The sequence below is a fragment of the Macaca nemestrina genome, chromosome 7, assembly GCF_043159975.1.
Source record: "Macaca nemestrina isolate mMacNem1 chromosome 7, mMacNem.hap1, whole genome shotgun sequence".
Classification (NCBI taxonomy): domain Eukaryota; kingdom Metazoa; phylum Chordata; class Mammalia; order Primates; family Cercopithecidae; genus Macaca; species Macaca nemestrina.
Genome location: NC_092131.1, coordinates 106776357 through 106799706, shown reverse-complemented (window position 1 = coordinate 106799706; position 23350 = coordinate 106776357). Strand labels below are relative to the sequence as shown.

Here is a 23350-nt window from a genome sequence, read left to right as displayed (position 1 = left end):
ACAGAGAGACACAGGAGCCATTCTACAGGACAGAAAAGAGTGGCCCTTCAGGTGATCTGCCTGACAAGGGCCTCCAAAATGGGAAAAAGTCACTGAGCTGGGAAGAATAAGGGATCCCTGGCCCCCTCCAGGCTCCCTGAGAAAGGTTGGCCCCTATGAGATGCAGAGCACACAGCAGAGCACGTTCAAGGGCAGGCGAGTCCCTCCTTTGTTTATTGGCGGCCAATTAAGAAAATGAAAACTCAGAAACTGGTTTTGGTCAGATACAAAAATGATATTCTTACCATGTTGTGAATGGAGATGAGAGGAGATGGTGGCAGCTGGGAATTTTTAAAAAAAAAATTTACTGGTAGAAATGGCTTCGGCTACTCAGGATACCAAGAGGAGCACATTCTGTGGATATGACTAGATGCAGGGAGGCGGCTTCTGAGGAAGCAGGCTTGCGAGTAAGAGGCTGGATGGCCCAGACATCCACTTTTTTGTTGTTGTTTTCTGTTTTGTTTTGTGTTTTGTGTTTTTTGAGACAGAGTATCGCTCTGTCGCCTAGGCTGGAGTGTAGTGGCACGATCTTAGCAACCTCCGCCTCCGAGGATCAAGCGATTCTCCTGCCTCGGCCTCCTGAGTAGCTGGGATTACAGGCACCCGCCATCACTCCCAGCTAATTTTTGTATCTTTAGTAGAGATGGGGTTTCATCGTGTTGGCCAGGTTGGTCTTGAACTCCTGACCTCAGGTGATCTGCCCGCCTCAGTCTCCCAAAGTGCTGGGATGACAATATAAGCCACCACAACTGGCCTGTTGTTGTTTTTTTGAGACAGTATCTCACTGTTTCCCAGGCTGGAGTGTGGTGGGATCTCGGCTTACTTAAGTCTTGACCTCCCAGGCTCAAGTGATCCTCCCACCTTAGCCCCCAAGTAGTTAGGACTATAGATGTGTGCCACCATGCCTGGCTAATTTAAAAAAAAATTTTTTTTTTTTTTGAGATGGAGTCTTGCTCTGTCGCCCAGGCTGGAGTGCAGTGGCGTGATCTCTGTCTCCTGGGTTCAAGCGATTCTCCTAACTTAGCCTCCCCAGTAGCTGGGATTACAGGTGGACACCACCACAAGCCTGGGTAATTTTTTTTTTAGTATTTTTAGTAGAGACGGGGTTTCACCATGTTGGCCAGACTGGTCTCGAACTCCTGACCTCGTGATCTGCCCACCTCTGCCTCCCAAAGTGTTGGGATTACAGGTGTGAGCCACTGCACCTGGCTAAATTTTTCTTAAGAGATGGGGTCTTGGCCGGGCGTGGTGGCTCAAGCCTGTAATCCCAGCACTTTGGGAGGCCGAGACGGGAGGATCACGAGGTCAGGAGATCGAGACCATCCTGCCTAACCTGATGAAACTCTGTCTCTACTAAAAACTAGCTGGGCGAGGTGGCGGGTGCCTGTAGTCCCAGCTACTCGGGAGGCTGAGGCAGGAGAATGGCGTAAACCTGGGAGGCGGAGCTTGCAGTGAGCTGAGATCTGGCTACTGCACTCCAGCCTGGGCGACAGAGCGAGACTCTGTCTCAAAAAAAAAAAAAAAAAAAAAAAAAAAAAAAGAGATGGGGTCTCACTATGTCGCCCAGGCTTGCCTTGAACTCCCAGGCTCAAGCAATCCTCTCACCTCCTACCTCAGCCTTCCAAAACTCAGAAATCAGTTAGGCATTAAAGATATAGGTAAGAACAGTCTTTCTTTCTTTTTTTATTTTTTTTTTGAGACAAGATCTCGCTTTGTCACCCAGGCTGGAGTGCAGTGGCACAATCCTGGCTCACTGCAACCTCCGCCTCCCCAGGTTCAAGCGATTCTCCTCCCTCAGCCTCTGGAGTAGCTGGGATTACAGGCACCTCCTACCAAGCCCGCCTAATTTTTGTGTTTTTAGCAGACAGGGTTTCACCATGTTGGCTAGGCAGGTCTCGAACTCCTGACCTCAGGTGATCCCTGCACCTTGGCCTCCCAAAGTGCTAGGATTACAGGCGTGAGCTACCATACCTGGCCTAATCCAGCAATTTTAATTCTAGGTATATAACCGCCCAAAACTGAAAGCCCAGACTAGAACAGATATTTGTGTATCATGTTCAGGAATTATTCACAACAGCCAAAAGGTGGAAACAACCCAAATGTCCATCAACAGGTGAATAAATACAGTATATACATACAGTGAAATATTATTCAGCTTTGAAAAGGAATGAAATTCTGACCCATGCTCCAACATGGGTTGGCCTCAACCTTGAGGACATTATACTAGGTGAAAAAAGCCAGACACAAAAGAACACACCTCTTATACGAGGTATCTAGAGTCATCAAAATCACAGAGAAAGTGGAATAGTTGTTGCCAGGGGTTGAGGGAGGGGGGAAAGGAGAATATTGTTTAATGGACACAGAGTTTCAGCTTGAGAGGAAAAAGTTCTGTAGATGGATACCAGTGATGATTGCACAACAATGTGAATGTACTTAACGCTACTGACCTGTATTCTAAAAATGGTTAAAATAATAAAATATAATATATGTGTTAAACCTGTTGGCTCATGCCTGTGATCCCAGCACTTTGGGAGGCCGAGGCAGAGGCCAGGAATTTAAGACCAGCTTGAGCAACAGAGTGAGACCCCAACTTTTTTTTTTTTTTGAGGCAGAGTCTCACTGTGTTGCCCAGGATGGAGTACAGTGGTGTGACCTCTGCTCACTGCAACCTCCGCCTCCCAGGTCAACAGATTCTCTGCCTCAGCCTCCTGAGTAACTGGGACTACAGGCACATGCCACCATGCCCAGCTAATTTTTGTATTTTTAGTAGAGATGGGGTTTCACCATGATCATCAGGCTAGTCTTGAACTCCTGACATCAGGTGATCCACCGCCCTTGGCCTCCCAAAGTGCTATGATTGCAGGCGTGAGCCATCATGCCTGGCCTAGAAACACTCTTAAATCTGATGGTCTGCTAGGCACAATAATAGTATCTAATAGTATCTTGCTGTAATAGGTATTTTCCCTGATAATTCATAAGACAGAGCATATTTTCTTTTCTTTTTTTTTTTTTTTGAGATGGAGTCTCGCTCTGTCACCCAGGCTGAAGTGTAGTGGTACGATCTCCGCTCACTACAACCTCTGCCTCCTGGGTTCAAGCGATTCTCCTGCCTCAGCCTCCTGAGTAGCTGGGATTACAGGCGCCCGACACCACGCCCAGCTAATTTCTGTATTTTTAGTAGAGACGAGATTTCACCATGATCATCAGGCTAGTCTCAAACTCCTGACCTCGTGATCTGCCCACCTTGGCCTCCCAAAGTGCTGGGATAACAGGTGTGAGCCACTGTGCCCGGCCAGAACATATTTTCATAATTCTTAATTCTTTATTTCTAAATTGCTTCTTTACATCTTTTACCTTTTATTCTACTCGGTTGACTTAAGAATTTGCAGAGGCTCTTGTAGAGCAAGGATTTTGACTCATGATCTGCTACATTACAGAGTCGGATGCAAATATTTCCTCCTAATGTGTATGCTGTCTTTTAACTTGATTCACAGTATCATGTTTTATATGAAACACTTCTGTTTTGGCTGGGTGCAGTGGCTCACTCCCTGTAATTCCTGCACTTTGGGAGGCAGAGGCGGGCGGATCACCTGAGTTCGAGAGATCAAGACCAGCATGACCAACATGGTGAAACCCCATCTCCACTAAAAATACAAAAATTAGCCAGGAGAGGTGGTGGGCGTCTGTAGTCCTGGCTACTCGGGAGGCTGAGGCAGGAGAATCACTTGAACCCGGGAGGCAGAGCTTGCAGTGAGCCGAGATGGCGCCACTGCACTCCAGCCTGGGCGACAGGGTGAGACTCCGTCTCAAAAAAAAAAAAAAAAAAAAAAAAGAAAGACTTCTCTAATCCAGCTTTGATGATTTCTGTATTTCTGTACTGCTTATTCACACTTCATAGGTGAATTGTGAGTGCCTAGAGGTTCCTGTCAAACAAACATGGAAGTCCTTCCCACATGCTAAGATTACAAAAATATTCTCTTACATGCCATTTCAGATCCTCTCTAGTACAGATCTATAATCCATCTGGGATCTATTTTTGTGTAACTTGCAAAGGAGGGATCTATTTCTTTGTAAGCTGCGAAGTAGGTATTCAATTTTAGTTTTTTCAAAATGGTTTGACCACTGTCCAAAAATCATTCACTGGAACAGTTCCTGAAGGGCCACAGGACCTCTCCCCTTATCTGTCACTGGACAAAAGCCGCCACCGTAGCTCGATCTAATCCAATGGTCCTTGTATTTCTTGCACTTGCCACGTGTGCTCTGGCCTCACATGCAAAGCACAAATTCCCATGGCCATTCACAGAGCCCTGCGTGTCCTCGCCTGGCCACAGGCCTCCTCTTTCTCTCCCCCACCAGAGAGCATACCAGCATGAACATGGGGAAGACTCATGTCAATAGGGGATGGACCTGAATTTGCTGTAGTTTATTTATAACAACGAAATAAACTGGTCACAATCTTTGGTGCTCTGGTTTGTGTTTGGCTCAAAATTCTTCTCCAGCCCCTTCCTGCCTGATTGTGACCTACCCCTGTGTCTCAGACACTGGTCTAAAAGAGAGAAGTGGTTCCGACATAGGGTATGCCTAGCTCCATTCTCAATGGGGCTCTCTGCATTAGAGCGCTGCCCTGGCAAGCCCAGCGGAAACCTGAACGTCCCTGAGGGACTGGGAGCATTGTTCCCCCTGAACTCTGGCTGCTTGAAAGACTAACTGCTGATAAAAACACCAATGGACTGTTATCTGGTGAAATAAATGAGTGCCAAACATTTCATAGTTATAACGTTACTTCTCCCTAAGAGTTCTATCTGGTATACTTTTCAAATATTTGAGTAAATTAAAAGTAATTTTTGGGCTGGGCACAGTGGCTCATTCCTGTAATCGCAGTGCTTTGGGTGGCTGAAATAGGAGTATCACCTGAGGTCAAGAGTTCAAGGTTATAGTGAGCTATGATCACACCAGTGCACTCCAGCCTGGGTTGACAGAGTAAGACTTTGTCTCTCTCATACATATATTAAAGTAATTTTGTTTTGAAACTAAAAATTGTAGCTTTAGAAAGACATAAGCTCTAACACTCTCCACTCCCTTTCTGGCTGAGACAAATGAATGTGTGTGTTCATTTGTGGTCATTAAGGGAGCATTTCGCTGGGGCAGCAAGCTCAAAACAAATCACCTGTTGCCTCTGATGGCTGAAAGCCAGATGATGCTGAGGATGGCTGGAGAGGTCAGCTGTGACTCTTTCACTCAATTGTTGGACAAGAGAAGGCTTGAAGTTAACAACCTCTATTCCTCTCCTGGGTCATTAATGCTTTTCAAACTTTAAAGAGCATAGGAATCACCTGGAGATCATGTCAAATGCAAATTTGCTTCAGCAGGGCTAGGTGAGATTGACAGTCCTTATGTCTAACAAACTCCCAGGTGAGCTGATGCTGCTGGCCCACTGACCACCCCCTGAGGAACAAAGCTCTATGGCAGTGGTCTTTACACTTTGCTGCATAATAGAACCACATGGGGCACTTTCAAAACTCCCTTGCCTAGGCCATACCCATTACCAATTAAATCAGAAAATCAGAATCCCTGGAGTAGGCTCCAGGCCCCCAGGTAATTCTAATGTGCGGCTGAGTTTGAGAACCAGAGGTCTAGTGCAGAGGTTCTCAAACTGGAGTCTGAATTGGGATCACTTAGAGGGGTGCTGGGCATCACCCTTAAAGTTTCCTTTTTTTTTTTTTTTTTGAGACAGAATCTTGCTGTCACCCAGGCTGGAATGCAATGGCGCGATCTCAGCTCACTACAACCTCCACCTCCCAGGTTCAAGTGATCCTCCTGCCTCAGCCTCCCAAGTAGCTGGGATTACAGGCAAACGCCACTGCCTGGCTGATTTTTTTGTATTTTTAGTAGAGATGGTGCTTCACTTTGTTGGCCAGGCTGGTCTCAAACTCCTGGCCTTGAGTGATCCACCCGCCTCGGCCTCACAAAGACATGGGATTACAGCCATGAGCCATCGGGCCCAGCCACCCTCAAAGTGTCTGATTCAGGAGTTCTAGGGTGGGGCTCAGAGGTTCATGATATTGAAGGGAGAGGGAAAGGAAGAGGAAGTAGGGTGGAAGAGAGGGAAGAGGGGGAATTAAAGAGAAAGGAAAAAGACAGATTCTGGCTGGGCGCGGTGTCTCACGCCTGTAATCCCAGCACTTTGGAAGGCCCAGGTGGGCGGATCACGAGGTCAGGAGATCGAAACCACCCTGGCTAACACGGTGAAACCCCGTCTCTACTAAAAAGAAAATACAAAAAATTAGCTGGGCATGGTGGCAGGCACCTGCAGTCCCAGCTACTCAGCAGGCTGAGGCAGGAGAATGGCCTTAACCTGGGAGGCGGAGCTTGCAGTGAGCCAAGATCATGCCACTGCACTACAGCCTGGGTGACGAGCGACATCTCAAAAAATAAAATTAAATTAAATTTTAAAAAGACAGGTTCCTTGTCTTCTAGGATTTTATAGGTTCCTAGAAGAAATAAGACAAATATTCATATAAACAGAAAACAAGGTGAGCTATGATAAAAAGCCAAGAGAGAAAATCTGAATGTTCTGGGGGAGATGACTTCTAGCAGAGGTGATTAGAGGTGCTCCTAGGTGTGTGGAACTGGGGATAGGGAAAAGGGACAGGGTTTAAGAACAGCTTTAATGAAGAGGGTCTCCACGGGTGGGCACTCAAAGAATAACTGGGATTTTATCACACAGAGATGGGACAAGGCTATTCCAAGCCAAAAATCTAGGAGCAAGGGCCAGGCGCGGTGGCTCACGCCTGTAATCCCAGCACTTTGGGAAGCCGAGGTGGGCAGATCACCTGAGGTCAGGAGTTCAAGACCAGTCTGGCCAATGTGGTGAAACCCTGTCTCTACTAAAAACACAAAAATTAGCCAGGCATGGTAGTGGGCACCTGTAATCCCAGTTACTCGGGAGGCTGAGGCAGGAGAATCACTTGAACCCAGGAGGCGTAGGTTGCGGTGAGCCCAGATGGTACCACTGCACTCCAGCCTGGGGGACGGAGCAAGACCCTGTCTCAAAAAAAAGCACAGGCTGTGTTCAAGAAAGAGCAAGATCTGAATGGAGTGGGGGTAGAGCATGGAGGGTCAGAGGTGGGAGCAGGCTGCAGCGGGGGTCTGGGCCAGGTCCCACAGAGTCACGGATTCCAAGCTGGGAAGTGCATGAAGGTTTTTATGCAGGAGTGCCCCATCACTCTGGTAGGAGTGGAAGAGCTGCGATGAAGTGGCAGAAGCTGAAGACAGGTTCAGTTTGGCAGCTGCTCCAAGAATTCAGGTGAGAAACTCCATGCATCTGGATTAGGGCTGGGTATAGAGAGTAAAATGTCCTCAGGAAACAGTCACAGAGAGACATAAGCTCTGCCTCTTAATCTATTAACATAGGTCTGATCTTCATTAGAATTAGAAGGTACTTGAATCGTGAGTGCCCAGAGGTTCCTGTTAGAAAAACATTAAACCACCGCTGACTAACCAGGCCTGGAAATGTCCTGTGCTGGGTGAATGTGTCCAAAGGTCCCAAGCAGGACAAACAGAATAGAGGTCACGCAGCCGTATGTCGAGTAAATGTTTGAGAAGGGATGAAGACAAATGCAGGGACTCCTGTGAGCAATCATGAGGAAGCAGGGGCATTTGTTAAACAAAGACCAACAAAGACAATCTCAGAGGCAGAAGTCGGGGACAGACAAACTCACGCGTCTGGGATGGTCCCCATTGGTTCCCATCTCAGGTGCCCAGTGAAAGATGAAAGGCAGAGGCCCTGCCACAAGCTGGATGGGAAGGGCTGTAATCACCTCTGACACCTGCTGAGACCTGAACCTCTGCTCTGTGCCTCCCCAACCAAATAACAACCTGAGGCCTCTCCTCAGCCCTCCGCCACTCTCTCCTCCACAGTATCTGACTGCAGATCCAAAGTTCAAACTGGTCACCTCCACCAGAAGGGAAGCAAAGACAGCTGTAAAGTAGGAAGACAGGTTTGCTTATTTTAATAGGAGGAATAAAATTCAAAGTTATTTTTTCAGGGCCAAAGAAAATCAAGCACTTTGCTTCAAGTAAAACTGAGATCTCTATGCAGAAAGAGACAGGTCTGGGTTTGAATCCTGGCTCCACCATTTAACAGGCATGTGAGTGAGCTTCCTGAACTTGCATTTTCCTGTCTGTGAAATGACAACACCAGCCACTCACAGGATTCTTAGTGAGACAGACATGAAGGTGCCCAGGGCAGGGTTGGGTCACTGCAGACCTTCAGCATCAGTCCCTTTCTCCACAGGACAGCTCTACTCATTCTCCCAGTCCCTGGAGGTTGTGATAGTTTGCCCCAAACCCCTTCAGTTTCCTTCTCTTCTCTTTCCAGTCCTCTGAATCCTCCAGGCCAGATGCTCTGGAGTTAGTCACTGTCTTAATTCCATCTGCATCCCCAACTTCCAACACCCACTAGGAAGTGTCTCTTAGAATCATACATGTGACAGCGCTTAAAAACATGGGCCATGTCCTCAGACATGTAAGTTCAAATCTTGGTTCTGCCTGGTACAAAGGCATATGATCTTAAGGGATCTCTGGTGATGATAATCCTGCTTATCTTCCAGGGTGGTGAAGATTACATGAGTTTTCCATATTAGATGCTAAGCATATGTCCTGACTTGCAGAAAGAGCTTGGGAAGTGCTAGCCATGGTGACTATCAGTTCCTTCTCACATGTGCCCCATCTGGGGCCAACCCCCATCACTGCACACCCGATGACAAGGGAGCTTCCTGGCTGCTCTCCTGCCCCTAGCCTCTCACTACCCTAATCAAACCTACATCCTGTTGCCAAACTCCACTTCCTCCCATGCCCCCTGGGGCCCTAGTTCAAGAACCTGCTAAGGCCAATGACATTCAGTCCAGGCCCTCACTCACCCTTCCCCCAAACTCTACTTCCTACCACTTCCTAAAAACACACTTGCCACTCCCATCAGCCAGTTCTGCTGTTACCCAAAGGTATAAACTACCTTGGCTCTGCCCTTCCAAGCCTCTGCTCAACACAGCTCCTCTCAGCTGCCACACCCTAATCCCTTCTACAACCTCCTGCTTAGGTGTCACCTCCTCCAGGAAGCCTTCTCTGACCTGACCTGTCCTCTCCATGCTCCCTTCTCTGAACTTCCATAGTTCTCATTAACACAAAGGCAGCCATATCCTATGACCCCTGAGACAGCCCTAAAGGCACAGGTACATCTGAAGTAAATATTTGGTCATCAAGTGAGTCCAGTTTACAACAGAAAACCAGGAGGGAGACAGAGCGGTTAAATGGCAAGACAGGATCCCAATACTTATTAGTAACACCGGAACAAAATAGAGTAACTATTGCAAAGAGCTCGCTTGAAATTACGATTTTAAGAGCCTATGATTACTTTATACCACAGAAAGTCCCTAGTTATTAGCTGGTTTACTTGTCATTTCTCTTGGTTTCACAAAAATAATCACTTTGAGGCTAAGCATGGGTGGCTTACACCTGTAATCCCAGCACTTTAGGAGGCCAAGGTGGGCGGATCACGAGGTTAGGAGTTTGAGACCAGTCTGGCTAACATGGTGAAACCCTGTCTCTACTAAAAATACAAACTTAGCCAGGCATGGTGGCGCGTGCCTGTAATTCCAGCTACTCAGGAGGCTGAGGCAGGAGAACTGCTTGAACCCAGAAGGCGGAGGTTGCAGCAAGCCAAGATCGTGCCACTGCACCCCAGCCTGGGCGACAGAGTGAGACTCTGTTTCAAAAAAAAAAAAAAAGGTTGAAAATATCAGATTGTTTTCTCTAATTGCAAGAACTATTTGGATGTTTCTTGTACAACCAAGTGAAGGTGCCAGGGGTCTCCATCTCCTCCCTGTGTAACTTCCACCACCTTCCCAACCACTCCAAATAAACATAGAAGTAAAAACTGTGCTTACAATGCAAAGGTAGCTCTAAGCCCCTCCTACACCGCAGTTCTGGAGCTGACATTGCACACAGTGAGGACACTAAAAGGCTGATGAACATGCTGACTGCCTGCAGACAGAGCAGAGGGATGGCGCTAACCCCCACTCTGTCTTGGACACCACCTTCTCCTCCTCCGACACAACGCACTCCTCCACCTTGGAAGGGTGCTCCCGCCCTCTCCCTATGAGGTTCTGCGTCTCACCACTGTCCCGAAGGGTCTGGGTCAAGTCTTCCACCAGGGCCGCTGCCTCCTCACTGCTTTCAGGCCGATGCTCTTGCAGCCAAGCCTGAATTTCCTTTGGTAGCACAGTTAACATCTGCTCCTTGGTGTGTACCTCTGGCCTCAGCCAGCGCCGACAGAGCTCTCGGAGGCGGCTGAGTGCACCCTGTGGTCCCCTGGTCACCTCCTCCTGGGAGTTGCCCTTGCCAGCACTCTGGGGAAAGGGCTCAGACTCAGGGCCATCCTCCTGCAACACAGCTTCCTGCACCCAGGAGTCATCCTCCAGGATCATGGTGGTGACCTCCTCCTTCTGTCTATCTTCCACTTGAGGCACCTGGACCAAGGGGCTCAGCGGAGTGGTCACTCTCGGGATCTCTGCAGCCATCATCCACGGTCCTGGGGCAATCACTTAGGCTTCAAGCCTTGAACCCCAGTCTTCTCCAGCCAGGCTCTCAGGTAAGACACTTCCCTCCTCAGATATCAACAAGTAGTCCCGCTGAGAAAAAAGAGAACCATAATCTATAGGTAGACTGTCTTAAAGCAATCTAACTCACAAAAGCCCAGGTCAGACCACCAAGTGGTCCTCACATATACAAGCCAACAGACGTTTCCTGTTCCTCTTAAAGAAAAAATGGCTTATTCCTGAAAACATCTGTGGTAAGAGAAGGCGGTGGGTGTCGCACGCCTGTAATCCCAGCACTTTGGGAGGCCGAGGTGGGCAGATCACCTGAGATATGGTGAAACTCCGTTTCTATTAAAAATACAAAAATTAGCCGGGTGTGGTGGCAGGGGCCTGTAGTCCCTGCTACTTGGAAGGCTGAGGCAGGAGAATCTCTTGAACCCAGGAGGCGGAGGTTGCAGTGAGCACAGATCTCGCCACTGCACTACAGCCCGGGCAACAGAGTGAGACTCCGTCTCAAAAACAAAAACAAAAACAAAAAAAGTATCCCAAGCACAAAAAATACAGCATTGTTCCTTCCAAAACACCAAAGAATGAGTATCAGAAATGCAAAGTCCCTGGGAAAAACCCATGACTGAAATACTGAGGACTCTCATAAGTCAGTTCCGACTTGGACCTTGACTTGACTTGCAGTCAAGCCTGAATTTCCTTTGGTAGCATGGTTAACATCTGCTCCTTGGTGTGTACCTCTGGCCTCAGCCAGTGCCGACAGAGCTCTCAGAGGTGGCCGAGTGCACCCTGTGGTTCCCTGGTCACCTCCTCCTGGCGGTTGCCCTTGCCAGCACTCTGGGGAAAGGGCTCAGACTCAGGGCCATCCTCCTGCAACACAGGAGTGTGTGTGTGAGACCTTGACCTAACAAACAACTTAGTCACCAAACTCTGTGACCACCTAATAAATAGAGATAGTAACACTCATGTTTCTGTTTTTATGGGGGCATCTTAAGGATTAGCAATGGATCAGATGTCAAAGCACTTTGAGCTTCATTGGAAGAAAAGCAATATCTCAACTGCATTATTACCATACTGTAAGTATGAAGTTTAAAACATACCCATACTCTCCAATCCAGCCTCAGCCCCTCAGTACTTTATCTTAAAAAAATAACCAAAAATTTGAGTCCTTAAAAATCCAGCAGCAGGGAATGGCTAATAAACTATGACACATACATATAGTAGCATGTATTAGAAACTGTGCTATAGGCCGGGCGCGGTTGCCTGTAATCCCAGCTCTTTGGGAGGCCTCGGCAGGCGGATCACTTGAGGTCAGGAGTTCAAGCCCAGCCTGGCCAATATAGTGAAACCCCATCTCTACCAAAAATACAAAAATTAGCTAGGCATGGTGGTGGGCACCTGTAATCCCAGCTACTCAGGAGGCTGAGGCAGGAGAACTGCCTGAACCTGGGAGGAGGAGGTTGCAGTGAGCCGAGATCGTGCCACTGCACTCCAGCCTGGGCAAAAGAGCGAGGCTCTGTCTCAAAAAACCAAATAAATAAAAAGAAAAGAAAAAAAAGAAACTGTGCTATAATATATGGCTACGTTTGGGTGGTAATGATAGGAAAAGGGCTCAAAGGAGCCTTCTGGGATGATGGAAATTTTCAATATCTTCATTTGGCAATGGTGGCACAACAGCAAACGTGAAATTTAAGATCTGTGCATTACGCTGTATGTTTTTAATATTTCAAAAATTACACTGACAAAGATTAATCATTAATGATTTAAGATAATCCTTCTGATATGAAAATAATGGATAAACACAAAATCAGCAGGGCAGAAAAACCATAGACATAGTAAGTCCTGAATTCCCTTTAAAAATAAACTCACGGCTGGGCGCAGTGGCTCCCGCCTGTAATCCCAGCACTTTGAGAGGTTGAGGTGGGCGGATTACCTGCGGTCGGGAGTTCGAGAGCAGCCTTACCAACATGGAGAAACCGCGTCTCTACCAAAAACACAAAATTCTCCGGGCGTAGTGGCGCATGCCCGTAATCCCAGCTACTCGGGAGGCTGAGGCAGGAGAATGGCGTGAACCCGGGAGGCGGAGCTTGCAGTGAGCCGAGATGGCGCCACTGCACTCAGCCTGGGCGACAGAGCGAGACTCCGTCTCAAAAAATAAATAAATAAATAAAAGATAAATGAACTCACAGGAAAAAAGAACGGGACGGCAGCTACAAAATACTGAGAGCAGTGGAATTGCAAACGACTTAAAATGAACATTATAAAACCAATACAAAATTATTGTTAGCCCAGGAGCTGCAGCTCACGCCTGTAATTCCAGCCAGCCCTTTGGGAGGCCGGGAGTTCATGCCCAACCTGGGCAACAGAGTGAGACCCAGTCTCTTCAAAAATAAAAAAATTAAAAAAAAATCCTTACTACATCATAAAGACTCAAAAAACACTCCCCCCCCCCAATGAAAAGGGGAGAAAGGTTGACAAAGGCAAAAAAAAAAAAAAAAGGACAAAAAGAAAATAAAAGCTAGTGGGAAAACCCACGCTCTCAACGTGTATTTACTCAAATGACTAGAAGAAACATTGGCATATGGTAAAAGAGAACTCTTCCTACTTGGGAGCCTGGGAAAAGTGTGCCCGGTCAGCTAATTTGCCGTCTGACTCGGGGCACGACACGCCCCCCTGAACCTCAGTTTCCCCATCTGTAAAACGTGTACGCTGCGCGGGATGTCGTCGAATGCCCCTTCCCGTCCAAAGCCTGCGCTTCCCGGTAGGAGACGCAAGGAGCTCTCCGCCAGAGAGACGCCTCCAGGACGGTTCGCGGAGCGGAGCCGGCGCTCTGGGCTGCAGGGCCCGCAGGACACTGAGCACGACCCCGACGCCCCTCCCCCAGCAGAGCTGCCGGCAGCTGGCTCCAGGCCCGCTATTCCCTCACCTCGGGCTACTGCCCGGGGTCCGCGCAGCTCCAGGCCTGCCTCTCCGGCTCACCTCTCGGGAGACCAGGTCCTGCTCTAGCGGCTGCTTCGCGCGCAAAAGCGCCCCTGGGCTCGGCCCGGCCCCTCCGGATTCACCCCAGCTCAAGCCCGTGGGGCACCGAGAACAATGGACGGGAGAGGCCCGCCCATCGCCCCGCTCATTGGCTGCCGAGAACGGCCCTGGAAATTCTGCCTTTCTATTGGTGGAGACGGCACCCAGCCGGGAGGCGGGAGGGAGGCTGGGCCCAAGGCATTGTGGGAGATGTAGTCCGCCCGGAGGCTAACCTGACCGCGGTCTCCGCAGCAGGGTTTGGGGCTGATAGCCTGGGCAGTGCCCGCGGGTCAGAGGCAGGAAAATCCGCGGACTGACCGTCAGAACCCCTGTGTTGGCCAGAGCTGTAACCCGAGACAAGCCGTTTCACTTATCTAAGGCCTCTGTATATTTGTCTATAAAAAGTGAAAGTTGGATGACCGGACTTGAAGGACCTTTTCAGCTGCGAACCCTGTGGCAAGGAGTATTGTCAGGCACCCTCGACCGGCGAGAGCAGACCCTGGGCAGGAAGGGAGGCCATGGGGGAACAAATCCTCATCGCCCAAGCCTGGCGCCTTTCCCCCAGTTTGCAGCTGTACACAGGCACTCGGTCTTCGCACACCCCTGTGTTTTCGCACGTGGTATTCCTGTGTTTGGAGGAACGTCTGCCCCGCCTCCTCTGCCGCGGAACTCCCATTCTTCCAGCTTCTCCTGGGTGAAACCTGCCCTGTCATCACCACCTCCCCAGGCAGAGACACCGCCCCTAGTACACCTGTTGGACGTCCCCATTTTATTTTTTAAAAATATATATTTATGTATATATATTTTTATACACACACAGAGAGACAGGATCTACATTTCATAGAGACAGGATCTCCATATGTTGCCCAGGCTGGCCTCGAACCCCTGGGCTCAAGCAGTCCTTCCTCCTCAGCCTCCCAAAATGCTGGAATTACAGGTGTGAGCCACTGCACCCGGCTGACGTCTCCATTTTAGTACTGATCACTGGGTTGCTTACATATCAATCTCAGTATGGGGGAAGGGAGGGTTCCCGGGAGTGGCAGTTTGGCCTCCATCTTTGTGTTCCTACCCCTAGCGCTGCTGAAGAAATGGCTGCCCCAACCCTGCTTGAAAACAGGTGAGAAACTACCTGGAAACTCAAGTGGAAAATCTAAAAATGGAGAGAGACACCCTTAATGGTCTGTGATAGAATCGTTGTGTATGTTTGAACAGAGCAATTACCGGAGGCACCTGCAATGAAATGACTGCTTTTTTTTTTTTTTCTCTGTCGCCCAGGCTGGAGTGCACTCACACGATCTCGGCTCACTGAATCTTCCCCTGCCAGGTTCAGGTGATTCTCCTGCCTCAGCCTCCAGAGTAGGTGGGATTACAGGCATGCGCCACCACACCCGGCTAATTTTGTGTATTTTTAGTGGAGACAGGGATTTCACCATGTTGATCAGACTGGTCTTGAATTCCTGACCTCAGGTGATCCAGCCACCCTGGCCTCCAAAAGTGCTGGGATTACAGGCATGAGCCACGTGCGGGGTACTTTTCCCATTTTTAAATTGGATTTATTTGTAAGAGCTCTTTGTATATTAAGAAAATTATCTCTTTGTCACAGCAGTTTCTACTTTTTCTCAGTTTGCTGTTTGTTTTCTGCTGGTTTATTAAATATAGAAATTTGAATTTTTTTTTGCAAATTTGTTAATCTTGTCTTTTTATGGCCTCTGAGTATTGTGTTAGAAAGTCCTCTGCACCACTCCAAAGATTATGTGAAATTCACCTGTTTTTCACTAATTAACCTCTTGAATCCAAATACAGAGATGCAAAGTGAAGTTCAGCTAGTGAATCTTATCCAATACCCTGGTAGCATCTTTAGTATCCCAGATTGACCACTTGCAAACAGCACCACCTCCAGGCCAGCCTGAGAAGTCTGCACTAAGCCCCTGGATGCAGAATTCCGGGTCACCACCCCTCCAGGTGATTTTTTTGGGATGACATTGTATTAAAAAAATGGGTTTCTCCATGTGTCCATCCTTACCAGGAATGGAAATTTACACAAAAAGGAAAAGATGCAGGGGAGGCTGGAGATGCACAGATGGAACTTTCCAGCAGCCCAAGAGTTTATTTACCTCTGTTCCTAACCCATGTCAACCCTTGACCGCAGAACTGGCACTAGCTTGTCACTGAGAGTCCTAGAGAAGCCGTCTCCTCTGTGTCTGATTCTGGGAAGCTGGTCCTTGCCAGTGTCAACTCTCCTACATAAGACAGACAGAAAGTCACATTTAAGACCAATTCTTGGCATAGTGATCTTACTGAGAAGGGCCCTGGTAGCCAAGCCAGTACCCTAAGACCAGCCTGCTACATCGAAGCAAGCCTGGAAACACAGCCAAGTTCAAGGTTGCTCCCCCAAGAGATTCCTTTCTCCATTGGCCAAACCACAAGGGTGAGAGAGGCTCTATTCCACCAGGAAGCATTTTTGGTTAAAAGCTTAAGAACTAATTTGGCTAACTTAAGTAAAAGGGACTTATTGAAAGACTGTCAGGGAACTGACAGAGTAGAAGGGAGCTGACGAAGCAGGCTTGAGAACAGTTAGGAGCCAAGAAACAAAGAGGAAGGCCCCAAGAACCACAATAACAGTCTCTGAGCAGAAACAGTTCAGCTTTCCCATCCCATGACCTCTGGTACTACAGCCACCTCTGTTTCCCCACCTTTCTCATACAAATTTTCCTGTGCAAGGAAAGAGCATTCGGTTGGTTGAGTCTAAGTCACATGCACATTCCCTGGATGCAGCAAGGTGAGAGAGGATTAGATCTGGCTCTTAGCTTTTCTTACTAATACCCCCCACAAAGGCAGATTCTCCACTCTGGAGACTGAAGGCCTATTAGGAAACACTGGACAGGCAGAAACAGTATCACTACTTGTCTTTAGGCTCTGAGCAAGAAGGATCCTCACCCCAAGGAATGCTCAGCCTAAGGCATTTGGGAACCTTAGCTCATCTAGAGTTGATGAAAAAGGATGTGGGTGGGAACAGGGAGAACTGCTCCATAATGGTTCTTTCCATAACAGTTTTGATGGAAGAGTTTAGTCCATTAACATTCCATGTTATTATTGACTTATTCTTGCCATTTTGTTATTTGTTTTCGATTCTTGTGGTCTTCTCTTTCTTCTTGTCTTTCTTCCTGTCTTCCTTTTTGTGAAGGTGATTTTCTCTGGTAGTATGATTTAATTTCTTGCTTTTTGTGTTTTGTGTATTTGTTGCATATTTTTAAATTAGAGATTACCATGAGGCTTGGAAATACCATCTTATAACCCATTATTCAAACTGATGACAACTTTACACTGCTTGCACAAAGGAACAAACAAGTAAACAATAAAACAAAAAGAAAACTAATAAAAACTCTATATTTTAATTTGTCCTTCTGCTTTTTAACTTTTTGTTGTTTCTACTTACATCTTATTGTACTGTCTATGTCTTGAAAAGTTGTAGTTATTATTATTTTTGTTTGGTTCATGTAGTTGTTCTACGTAAGAGTTGTTTGCACAATTACAGTGTTATAATACTCTGTGTTTTTCTGTGTACTTACTATTACCAGTGAGTTTTGTAACTTCAGATGATGTCTTATTGCTCATTAATGTCCTTTTGTTTCTGATTGAAGACCTCCCTTTAGCATTTCCTGTAGGATAGATCTGGTGTTGATGAAATCCTTCAGCTTTTGTTTGTCTGGGAAAATCTTTATATCTCCTTCATGTTTGAAAGATATTTTCACTGGATATGTTATTCTAGGGTAAAAGCATTTTTCCTTCAGCACTTAAAATATGTCATGCTACTCTCTCCTGGTGTGTAAAGTTTTCACAGAAAGTCTGCTGCCAGACGTATTGGAGCCCCATTGTATATTATTTGTTTCTTTTCTCTTGCTGCTTTAGGATCCTTTCTTTATCCTTGACCTTTGGGAGTTTGAGTATTACACGTCTTCAGGTAGTCTTCTTTGGGTTAAATCTGCTTGGTATTCTATAATCTTCTTGTACTTGAATATTTATAGCTTTCTCTAGGTTTGGAGAGTTCTCTGTTATTCTCCCTTTGAATAAACTTTCTATCTCTATTTCTCTATTTCCTCTTTAAGGCCGATAACTCTTGGCTTTGCCCTTTTGAGGCTGTTTTCTAGATTTCGTGGGCATGCTTCATTCTTTTTAATTTTTTTTTGTCTTCTCTAACTGTATATTTTCAAATAGCTCGTCTTCAAGCTCACTATTTTTTTCTTCTGCTTGATCAATTCCACAAGGAAGAGACTCTGATGCATCCAGAATTTCTGCTTGATTCTTTTTATTTCAGTCTCATTGTTAAATTTATCTTATAGAATTCTGAATTCTTTCTGTGTTATCTTTACTTTCTCTGAGTTTCCCCACAACTGCTATTTTAAATTATCTGTCTGGATGGTCACATATCTCTGCTTCTCTAGGATTGGCCCCTCTAGTTTGTTTGGTGAGGTCATGTTTTCCTGGATGGTCTTGATGCTTGCAGTTGTTTGTCAGTGCCTGAGCATTGAAGATTTAGGTATTTATTGTAGTCTTCTCAGTCTGGGCTCGTTTGTACACATCCTTGGGAAGACTTTCCAGGTATTTGAAGGATGTAGGCCTCGTGATCTAAACTGTATCTGTATTAGGGGACATGCCAAGCCCAGTAATGCTATGGTTTTTGCAGACTCATAGAGGTACTGCCTTGGTGGTCTTTGATAAGATCTAGAAGAATTCTCTGGACTGCCAGGCAGAGACTCTTATCCTCTAAACAATCTCAGTCTCTCTCTCTCTCTCTCTCTCTCTCTCTCTCTCTCTCTCTGCTGAGCCACTTGGAGCTGGGGGTGGGCTGACACGACATCCCTATGGCCACCACCACTGGGACGGCAATGGGTCAGACCTAAAGCCAGCAAAGCACTGGGTCTCACTGAAGGCCTGCTGTAAACACTACCTGGCTATCTCCTATGTTCACTCAAGGCCCTAGGGCTCTACAGTCAGCAGGTAGCAAAGCCAGACACGCTGTGTCTTTCTCTTCAGGGCAATGAGTTCCCTCAGGCCCTGGCAGGTCGAGAGATGCTGTCTGGGAGCCAGGGACTGGAGTCAAAAACCTCAGAAATGTACCTGGTGCTTTATTCTATGGCGGCTGAACTGGCACTGAAACCATGTGAAAAAGTCCTTCCCATTCTTCCTTCCCCTTCCACCCACACAGGCCCACAGGGAGTACTGCCAAGCTACTGCCGATGTTCACTTAGGGCTCAAGGGCTCTTCAGTCACTTGTGGTGAATGCTTCCAGGCCCAGGACTCACCCTTCAGGGTGAGGTCAGAGCAGGTCCAGAAATGCTGTCTAAGAGCCAAGGCCTAGAATCAATGACCACAAGAGCCTATTTGATGCTCTACCCTATTGTGGCTAGGCAGGTACCTAAGCTGCAAGACAGAGTCCCTTTTACGTTTCTCCCTGCTTTTCTCAAGCAGAAGAAGTCTCTCACCACAGCCACCATAGCTGGGAATGTGCTGGGTCCCACCTGAAGCCAGCATGTCTCAGAGTCTTACTCCAGGCCCATAGCAGTAACCTGGGTACCACTGCAGGTTATTCAGGACAAAAGGGCTCTTGAGTCAGCAGGTGATGAATCCTACCAGGACTGGGTTCTTTCATTCAAGGCAGCAGGTTCCCTTCTGGCCCAGGGTCAGGAGCTACATCCTGGAATGGGGGCCTCTCAACTCTGACTAGTGCTCTATCCTACTGTGGCTGAGCTGATATCCAAGATGTAAGACAAAGCCCTCTTTACTCTTCCCCCTCCTCTCCTCAAGCAAAAGGAAGAAGTCACTTTTGCTGCTGCAAGCTGCGTTGCCTGGGGTTGGGGGAGGGGTGGTGCAAACACTCCCTTGGCTCCCCTGGCTGGTGTTTCACTAGGTCATGTGCCCCGAGTCCACTGGCTCTGAGCCCAGCATGGCATTAGGAATTGCCTAGGAGTTGAAGTCCTTATGGTCTAGACTGGCTTGAAAGTGTATTTAGGGCCCCAGAGCATGATAGCCTGCCATGCCAAGGCTTGTCAAAACACAAGCCTCAAGCCTTCTAACTACTGGGATGGGTGAACTCATCAGGGTAGCACTGGTCTAAATGCTCCCTCCATGGCCAGGTGTCACCTGAGTTCCACCTGGCTTTGCATTCTGCTGTGACAGGGCAGCACTGAGTTCAGTGCAAAGTCCCACAGTTGCTGCATTCTCTCTCCCCCAAGTGCACAGGTTCTCTCTCAGCACCACAGCAGCCACTGCTGAGGGATGGGGGAGGGGTGACATCAGTGTTTCAAGACTCTTTCGTACCTCCTCAGTGCCTCTTTCAGCGATATGAAGTTAAAGCCAGGTACTGTGAGTCCTTCCCTGATTTTTGGTTCTTATGAAGATGCTTTTTTGCTGTAGACAGTTGTTAAATTTGATTTTCCTGCAAGGAGAATCATTGGTGGAGGCTGCTCTTCAGCCATCTTGATCTGCTCCTCCTCCCTCACCTAACTTTAATTATCTCCTAAGAGCCCTATTTCCAAATACAATCACATAGCGGATAAGAGCTCCAATGTATGAATTTTTGGGAAAACCCAATTCAGTCTATAGCATTTTGGGAGAGGGAGGAAGAGAACATTCAGAGGAAGGACACAGTATAAGCAACAGTTTGGAGGTGGGAAAGTTCAGCTCATGGATAGAAAAAAAAAGATCCAATTTGGCAGGGCCCACAGGGAGATATGGTGGGGTGGTGAGAGGTGGGCCACATCAGAAAGAATCTTGAATGCCAGGCTGAGGTTGGAGAAATTTCCTGTTGTGTAGAAGGTGCCATGAGGTAGTGGGGAGGGTAACATGATGAAAGGATATTTGGGAGGATGAATCTGGCATCAGTGATGGGTAGGAATAAGGAGTGAACAAAGCTGGAGGCCAGGAAACTGGACACACAGCCCAGAGCTTAGACTTGGGCTGTTCAAAGGCACTGTTTGCACACTGAGTTCCAATATGGATCAAAACATGTAGGGGGTGGATGATTTGGAAAAGCAAAACCATTCTCTTCCCATTACCACATAGTTTCCCGGCTGAGCTCATAACCAGAGTCCTACAAATCAGACAGTCAAACTGCCCCAAACTCTGTCCCTAGAGGCTGTGACCCAGAGAGAGCCCTTGTCCAGCTGTAGCCCAGGGACACTGCAGCTTGAGCAGGACTGCACCTGTTCCATCCCAGGAGCCTCATCTCTGTCTGGCCTGGCTTTGGCTTCAAAGGCCCTCAGCTTTGACTTCAAAATCTGTTGGGTCAGATTCCTGAGAGCTCTGGCCTTTGGGTTAGGGATTTTAAAATAGTTTTTTCAGCAGGCAGTAGATGAGCTCTGGTTTCTTACCTCTAAGAACTGGCTAGAACTCACAGAAAGCTGTTATACTTACAGTTATGGTTTGATTACAGGGAAAGGATAGAGACTGAAATCAGCCAGGGGAAGAAAAGCATGCGGCTGAGTCCAGGAGGGCACCAGACATGGAGTGTCCATTATCCCTTCCCCATGCAGTCAAAGTGCATTACCCTCCCGACTGATATGTGCCAGTACGCATGGAGTATTCCCAGCCAGTGAGGCTCCCTCAAGCCTCAGTGTTCAGGGTTTTCACTGGAACTTCATCACGGATCACAGAGGCATGCTTGATTGTCCACGTGGTTGCTCTCGGTTTCGAGTCTCCCATCCTTCCAGGGGTGACCTAAAGCCTGGACTCTAAATCACATAGCTGGTTTTCCTGGCCTGGCTAGTCCCCACCCTAAATCTTACTACTAGACTATCCATCATGACCCAAGATCCCCAGGCAAAGATATTCCTGCCAGGCATTGCATGTTGGAGATTACCTCCCAGGAGTCGAGGACAAAGGCCAGACCTCTTTTGGGTCAAGATTAATTTTGTTTTTAACTATACAACTTGCCATCATTCTGTTAACCTTCCTTTCTGTTATATATTCAAAATAACCCTAATTGGTGGGTAAGGATGTTTATTATTAGAAACAAGATGTCAAAAGGAAAGACACTTGAGCAAAGTTGCACAGGTGATCCTTGACTCATGGTACAATACTCTTTCCACTCTCTGAGAACCCTGAGTCCTGAGCAGAAGATGGAAGGAAGGTATGTACATATGTGTGTGCACATGTATGTTTCTGTTTGTAAATGTATGTCTAATAAGTATGTGTAGATATGTGTATGTCTCTGTGTGTGTGTTTGTGTATACATATGGATGTCTGGGTATCTATATTCATGTTTGTGTGTGTGTGTACACATGCTCAGCAGGAAGGTTAAAGAGAAAATCAGCAGGGCTTAGTGGTGCACACCTGTAATGCCAGCTACACAGGAGGCGGACGGGGGAGGATCACTTGAGCCCAGGAGTTTGAGAGAGAGAGAAAATTTCAATAATCTTCTTGCTGTTAGAAGGAAAAACTTGGGGCTGGGCATAAAGAGACATAAAACACAGCATAAAGAGGCAGAGAAATGTCTAATGAAAAACAAGTGACCAATAATTAATTAGTTCATTTATAAAGAAATATAGCACTGGCCGGGTGTGGTGGCTCACGCTTGTAATCCCAGCACTTTGGGAGGCCGAGGGAAGCAGATCACAAGGTCAGGAGATCAAGACCATCCTAGCCAACATGGTGAAACCCCATCTCTACTAAAATACAAAATATTAGCTGGGTGTGGTGGCATGCCTGTAGTCCCAGCTACTCAGGAGGCTGAGGCAGGGGAATCACTTGAACCCAGAGGTGGAGGTTGCAGTGAGCCAAGATTGCACCACTGCATTCCAGCCTGGCGACAGAGCAAGATACCGTCTCAAAAACAAAAAAACAAGGAAATATAGCACTTTAGCAGCAGAATAAAAATGGAAGATAATTTCCTCTAGAACCCTGATAATCTTTGTGAGAAAACTGTTGGTCACATATGTTAATTGCCAAAACTTGCAGGACCCTGTGCAACAGAACTGGCAAGTAAAATCATCTTTCTTAAACTTGTTCTGTTACAAGTGGCATTCAACTATTTCTCAACCAAGATTTCACAGACTTGTCTCCAGCTTCCAGATGGTGAGGGAAAGTGTGATGAGAATTTATGATAAATTGTCCCTGTCTCTGAGTCCATCCTCTCCTATTGAAGAGAAGGAAAGTGAGGCTAGCACATTACAGCCCTGTGTGACAAGTCACAAGATAAGCAAATAATTACTTAAAATCGGAAAGTCCCATAATTTATTCACGAATACCAGACATTCTATATTAGATCTTCCATTTCAATTTACTTGTATTCTTTGAAGGAAATTTATAAGATTTGTATTATTCAGAAAATACTCCCAAGCTAATGGAAGAAAATATTTTAACTACATGAAGTATCAGGCTATACAATATGGTACGCTGGTGAAGTGTGTAGGCTCTAAAACCAGAAAACACAGGTTCAAGCCCTGGCTCTACCACCTTGAGAAAGTTACGTGGTCTCTCTCTCCCTCAATTTCCCCATCTAAAATGTGGGGATGACAATAATAGTGTCTATCTCACAGAGTTGTTTTGAGGAAAATAATATTTGTAATATATTATTTATTATATTATAAATAAAATAATAAATTGGTTATAATAGTATTTGAACAGCAGTTAGTGGTATGTAGGTGTGTGCTACTATTTTAACATTTCAGATTATAAATATCTACCCTGTTATT

General features: G+C 46.9%; 1 protein-coding gene across 13 annotated transcripts in view; it reads right to left on the bottom strand.

Moving 5' to 3' along the window:
* The window catches only part of LOC105464718 (zinc finger and SCAN domain containing 2), a 55913-nt gene extending 42155 nt beyond the window's left edge, over positions 1 to 13758 (bottom strand). For 5 of the 13 annotated variants that reach the window (XR_011626219.1, XR_011626218.1, XR_011626220.1 and 2 more), the window contains exons 1-2: positions 13620 to 13756; positions 10214 to 10727 (exon numbers count right to left, since the gene is read on the bottom strand). Coding sequence is in view for 9 of the 13 variants with exons in the window: in XM_011712755.2 (XP_011711057.2) it covers positions 10214 to 10619 (406 nt within the window). In the remaining 4 variants the exon portion in view is untranslated. Of the gene's footprint in view, positions 1 to 6505; positions 7375 to 9983; positions 10081 to 10213; positions 10728 to 13566 lie in introns of those variants that run through there. The other 8 variants (XM_011712754.3, XM_011712753.2, XM_071100771.1 and 5 more) reach the window with 7 other exon arrangements.
* Between the last annotated feature and the right edge of the window lie 9592 nt (positions 13759 to 23350).